At 33.1% G+C, this 6690-nt stretch overlaps 2 protein-coding genes across 2 annotated transcripts; one reads left to right on the forward strand and one right to left on the reverse strand.

Moving 5' to 3' along the window:
• Positions 1-6: 6 nt before the first annotated feature.
• Positions 7-957, reverse strand: LOC118754093 (the record flags this gene model as incomplete). Its single annotated transcript, XM_036488954.1, has 2 exons — positions 170-957; positions 7-87 (listed from the first exon to the last, which is right to left on the reverse strand). Coding segments are annotated over exons 1-2 (841 nt in total), but the record flags the coding sequence as incomplete, so codon positions are not given.
• Positions 958-1001: 44 nt separating this feature from the next.
• On the forward strand, positions 1002-1486 carry LOC118754092 (E3 ubiquitin-protein ligase listerin-like; the record flags this gene model as incomplete). The annotated part of the gene is given in 2 exon segments (XM_036488953.1): positions 1002-1215; positions 1295-1486. Coding segments are annotated over 2 exon segments (198 nt in total), but the record flags the coding sequence as incomplete, so codon positions are not given.
• Positions 1487-6690: the final 5204 nt, after the last annotated feature.

The raw sequence follows: 6690 nt of genomic DNA on the forward strand, positions 1-6690 counted from the left end.
ATATAAACTTATTAATCCAAACTGTTAGATTATTTGCAAGAATTTGCTGATATTCCCGCAGATTACTTGTGGTATAAAACTCGTTATCTACAATTCGAAACATATTATTAGAATCAAATAAACAAATTTTTTCAAAAATTTAAACGTAACCACAGCAACTTGCACTTACTAGTAAAATTTCGAATTTGTTCCATGATTACTCCGCGAAGTGTGGAGCGTTCATCTTTTAAAAACTGATCGTTAAGTAAAAAATTTCTCATTTCCTCGAAAAGTACACAAATAATTTTTCTTATTTGCCGTTGCTGCTTTCGAAGAACGTGTCTTTTCAACTTGCGACATTGTCGCCTTCGCAATAACTTGGCGACTCTATTTAAACGCCTTTCTTCTTCAATGTAAGAAAGTGCGGTATTTATATTATAAGACATCACCTTTGATCCTTGATGCAAATGATGTTTTAATGATTTTATCTGACGTTTTGTAAGTGTACTTTTATATATTTCTAAAGTCCAACGAACTCGTTTCAAGTCCGGCAACGCTAATTGCTCTACGCGCGTCGTGCAGTTTGGCACAACAACTCTTTTCTGAAAATATCTAGGCCTTTTGCGTAGAGCGGCAAGGTTTACACGCGGAGTGGATAAGTAGCAAATGTGTTCTTCCTTAGTAAGCACATCGCGATCAATTATTACGTTACCTGTATGTCTACATATATATTGTGGATTATACTGCGGGCAAATACTAAAAAATTTGTATCCGTATAAAAGTGATGTGCGCTTTGACCTTTTATATTGCAGCTCTAGTGATGTGCATTGCGTTTTCCGTTGATTCAGCAAACCTTTGGCGGCCTCTAATTCCTTGGAGACGGTCAATTGTTTAGCTGGTTCATGTTGAATTTCAATTACACTTGGAATTTTATTGAATGTTGAATACATTTTTTATTTCTTAGATATCAAACTTAATTGAAATAAATGTTTTTAATTTTGCTGACATTTGGTTGATTTTTTAGATGACAACTTAACTCTTGGAAGGTATGCTTGCCATTTATATACAGAAGTTTTGAAAAAACTACCTGCAGTTGTTCGTAAGTGGTGGAATATTTTACCATCTCGAAAAAAATCGTTCTTGGATAAACTTACGACCAACTTTGTTTCACCTTTAATTTGCGATGAAGAGTTAAAATCTATTTATACGAATAAGGAAAAGCATGAAAATATGCAAGTAAGCATTACTCCTTTTTTTGCCATACTTCATAATATGGTTTTTATAACTTATACACTATTTAATTTGAAATTTGTAGGTCACAGTACATTTGTCAACAAGGGAAGTATTAGCAGTATATTTTGTAGATGACGTTCGAACGGAGCTTACAATTACGCTGTCATCAAACTATCCTTTGGGGCCCGTTAAAGTTGATTGTGGAAAAAATATAGGGGGTCGCCTGTCTTCGCGTAATATAATCATGCAATTGGCTTTATTTTTAACTCACCAGGTAATTACTTATCTACCATATTCTTACCTAGGGATTCAAAGGAGTTTGGTACCCTTTTTCGAAATTTAGTTTCTGATGCAGAATTACAGATATTCAAAACTAAATCTTTTAAATGAAGAAGCAATGCTAACAATGGTGACAATAATAGAAACGCCTTATGTTGACCAGTTTTGGCCATATTATCTTTGTTTACTTAATATTAATATTTTTTATAAATGTCTAGCCCATTATACATATAACATCGCACATCGTATAACATATTAAAAAAGCAATATATTCGCGAAACCATGGGCGAGATATAGTAAAATTGCTTTTTTAGGTTTTCTCTCTGACGTCACAATTTTTAAAATTTTTTTTGGTGGACATTTAGGTATTGAAAATGTGTTTTTAAAACTTTATCCTTGAATATCCTTGAAATTTTGCAACATTTTGTTGTAAAAAAATTTTATCCTAAGGACTAAATAAACTCGACAACATCCGCGAATATCGTCCTTCTAACGTCATTAGCTTAAAAAAATTTAATTGAGTAGATTGCCATTTTCTATACCTATTCGTCCTTGCGAACCCAACAAAATTTAATTTTTATTCTACATTGCACTGAAATTTTAAAATAATTTTTGGAATTAGTCATATCTTTGAACTTAAAAAGTCGTTTAAAGAATCCTAAAACTAAAACAGCAGTTGTACTATATTTGGCCCAGGGCTGTTAAATTTCCATTACGATTAGTAATCATATATTTTTTGCATTTTTTAATTTTAATGATTATTTTAAAGTTCTTACCTAACCCAGCCATTAATAATTAATTATAATTAACAATTATAAAAAATTACCACGATTAATTTCCATTAAAAAAATAATCAAGTAATTAGAAGTAATCAAAATTAATCAAATTGTGTTTTTAATTATTTGATTATATGTAATTGTTTGATTATTTTTTTATTGTTTTTAATTATTTGACTGTTTTTAGTTATTTGATTATCTTCAATTATGTGATTAATGCTAATTATATGATTATTTTTAATTATTTTTCCAAATAGACGAAGCGTGTTTGGCAGTAAAATTTTTATAAATTAACATTAAATAACTGAAACCAAAGTCACTGTACGACTAAATGCTTCTACTGTAGTTTCAAAGTAAGAAAATATTTCTTATAGGCATTGTCAACTGTCTATTCATTAATACTGTTAGAGAGAACTTTTTAGCATTGCATAGGCTTAAAAGTATGGAAAGCGCCATTTTGTTTGTTTACATTTGAAAAAAGCTGAGATCACCTAATTTGTAAGTCTCCCATTCTCAGCACAGAGTTGCATCCAAGTTTCAGAAAAAACTTTGAAATGTAAATTGCGAAATTTTCTAGAAAAATGTGTTCATATTCTTTTGAATTGATTCAATAAGAAATATAAAATACATACATGCCAGGTCTTGCATTTCCAATATGAACGATAAATGTGCATGTTCCAGGCAATAATTTGAAATATTTGTAAAACTTATAGTTTTCCGCTAAAATACAACAACGAGTGTGAAACTCGTTGTCATTGTTTCTGTTTAGAACATCATATTCGTTCCTGCCGTTGGAAAAGTTAGGTAGATTTGCATTTACGGACAAGTGAGATGATCATCGTTTCGGCAAAATTGTAGTAAACTTGACCGGTCGTTTGAACAAATGCGTTATTTTCTTGTACAAGCAGACGTGGCCCGAGCAGCGCAAATCGTGGCAGAGAATTATAAGTCATAAGGAAAATAATAGTGCGATAAGAAACTGGAGCTCAGGAAAAACTATAATTTACGTCTCTACGCAGCACATACGCTCGTGTGGGTGCATTTGCGATTGTGGCCTAAGCAGCGGCCCGAAAAACCTTACCAAACCTTTTTTTATTTTATGCTTCAAACTTACGCAGTTCTAGATATCCAATTCTAATTGTACATCAACATTATGCCACAATCACGTGCCGCCGCAGCTGCAGCTACTGGCAGTGGCCCACATTCACTCGTAAAAATATGCCGCTATGTAATTACTGGGCGCAACACTCGGCACGCATGATTTATGCTCGGCGCGGACACTTTTGGTAAAGTAAAGATTGGCGAACATCAAATGACGCACCACAAGGAAGCAGTAAAGATATTGGGCCTCATGCATAAACAGTGAGTTTAAGCTCCAACTCGATTTTCAGTACAAATTCTTGAGCTTGAGCTCACCCCTTCAGTGCAAAATTTTAGTCTGAGCTTAGACTCATTTTTTATGCATGGGGCCCATTAAATCGCATAAATTGGTTGGATTGGTTGGAAGTGGACCAACAACTTGCTGCCTTCTCTTCAATTTGGTTACGTTGTGTTGACTGCCTCCGGAGGCATTATGGATCATCAGGAGGCCAGACGGAAACATGTGGGAGGCAAAATGGTACTTTTCTTATTCTAAGCTGGGCACTGGGTATTCACAATTTTGTTCGTGTATTGAAGCTATTGCAGCTGGAAAGAGCAACATGTTTATATTATTTTTTACTAAAATAAAAAGATTAAAGCCACTTAAAGTAATGAGTAAATTTGCGTGTAAGAAAATTAAGAATAAAGAAATTTGTATGATGAATATCGCGGAAAATCGTTTACATCAAAATTTCTATTCAAATTTGTATTTGAATTATGACATCAACAGGGATGTTTTGCAACGTATCTTTTGAAGAGAAATTTTTATAATACTTGTGATTATTGATTTATTTTAGAATTAAAAATGCTAGTTTATATTAAGTATGTAATGTATTTTTATTACGAATTGAAACGATTTTAATGAGTATTTAAAACTTAATAGCAGTTACATCAAAATGCATGTTTGACAAGAAAGAATACAAGATTACGCCGTCCTAGTGGCGATGATATTTCTGTAAAAAAGTCGAATTGCATGTTAAAAGAAAATGTCAGAGCAGCCAATTTTCTCAATAATAAATTTTTGGATAGTAAACGGGTTTTAATTGTGCTAAATTCTAAAAATATATGATTTACAATGACAACAATGACAATTAATAAGGAAAATGTAAAAAAAACGGTAATTTTAGTGGAAGTATAAGTGAATTTACGTTCATTTAAAGTTTCTGATGCATCGTTTACTTTAGATCAGAATTATCAAAATCGACAAACTCAAAGTAGCAGTATGTCTGACGGTGCCACCTTTGCTCGCTGCATCGTTCATATTGGGCACATAATGTTTTTAAATGCCTTTTACATACATACATATGTATCAGTCCAAGATGAGAAATGAAACCTAAATTAGTAATTTTTTTATGAATATAGTAAAAAAAGTTCACAGAGGAAACGCCGGAAAACAATGTATGGGTAATGTAATTAAATGTATAAAAATTTAGATGTTAACAGAATAATACCTACAATAAAAAAGCATCACTGAAGTGTGAGAAGAAGGCCTTGAATGCCGTTGTAAAAAGGTCAATACATTTCTTATAAAATATTTTGATTTTTGCTGGGTGTAACTCAGTCAAAGGGCTATTAAAGAAAATAAAATTTTGAAAAGTAAGAAACAGGAACGGAGTGGACACAAAGTTAATAGTTTACCCAAATTCATCAAAAATTAAGAAATCGAATTTGTTATAAAAATGTCTCTGTACAGAGCTATATAAATCTATTTTATTTTTTATAAATAAGGCCATTAGCATATACCGTTTTTATAAATGAATCTTGGCTGGCTGGAAATATGTAGTTTTGTCGACTAAGTAAAAAAGCGTATGAGTAAATTTAACCACATTAAAAAGTTTTTAAATATTCAATGGCGCAACACAGCAACACTTCTTGTTGCACGAAACCCGTGCCGTATACGTGCCTGTCATCTATTTCTTCTGTTTCGCCATTTCGCTATTTTACATTTCTTCTATTTTAACGTCATTCGCATAGTCACATTTTTCAAATTCGTTTTTGCTTCGACATTCTGCTATTTCATAATTATTTCTTTGCCGTGTCATCCATCTTCCATTTCTTTCCTTCCCATGCCGTTCGCATCGTCGAACGTGCCTGTCAAACACTGCCGCCATCAAGCTTTTCAGTTTTGCAGGCACATCCGTTGTCAGAAAGAGAATAGACAAAAAGGGGCATAGGATTCCATACTTGTAAGTATATACGATGCTTTTTAGAGAAGAAACCTTCAACCAAAAATTACCAGAAATCAAAGTAATTCTCAAATTTTTGAAATTTGCGCTTTGCCTTACAAAAATTCAATGGGCTACATAACTGCATCCTTAAAATTTTTCTAAAAAATCTTATTAAAAAGTGATTATGAATGTATATTGACGAAAGTGTTGAATTTTCCTAAGTTTTTGATCAAATTTGGAACTCTGATGTATGTATAGTATGCGGTTTTGTTGTAGTATGGAAAATTATTTGATAAAATATAAGTAAATTAAATCACAAAGCAGCTAGTGTTGTTTTTATTCCATTTTTTGTTACTGTATTTATTCTCATCATTTGTATATTAACTGCGTTGCAATGTATTATTCACAAGTTGAAGTATATCTATATATATAAAAATTAAGCCGAAAAAAAGTGTGCGTTTGTCCGTGGTAATCTCAGCAACGCGTGTAAGGAACACAATGAAAGTTTCACACATTGTTGGTGTTGCTTTGGCAAAGGTTTCTGTGAAGTTTGGTTGAAATCCGATAACGCGTGTGTGTGCGGTGCGTCGGTTAAGTGAGTGTGTTTTTGCTATTTGCCGCACGTATTTTTTGTACCGCACATAGCATTCATTAGAATTGAATACATTTTGGTCGTGTGTGTCTGGGCCGATTATTATGAAATTTGGTATATATATATATTTTTTCCACGGAGAAGGTTAGTATAATATGCTTATTGATTCCACTCGCCACCAGGTGGCGCTGCACGAGGACCCGGGTAACCCTAGGATGTGTTTTTACATTGTGGGTATCAAATCAAAGCTACTGATGAGTGCTTTAATACAGAGTATTTTTTAGATCTCTGAGTGACCAGGGTCTCGAGATATAGCCGAAAAGGTGGACCAAGGTGCCCTTGGATGTGTTTGTATAATATGGGTATCAGATGGAAGCTGTTGATGAACGCTTTTAAGTAAAGTAATTTTTACTGCCCGTTTCCGGGATAAAGAAAGGAGATGGAGCTGGAGATGGAAGAGGAAAAGGAATAGCTACAGGAAGAGGAAGAGGAAGAGGAAGAGGAAGAGGAAGAGGAAGAGGAA

Source organism: Rhagoletis pomonella, unplaced genomic scaffold (genome assembly GCF_013731165.1).
Source record: "Rhagoletis pomonella isolate Grant_MI unplaced genomic scaffold, Rhpom_1.0 Rhpom_scaffold_03369, whole genome shotgun sequence".
Classification (NCBI taxonomy): Eukaryota; Metazoa; Arthropoda; class Insecta; order Diptera; family Tephritidae; genus Rhagoletis; species Rhagoletis pomonella.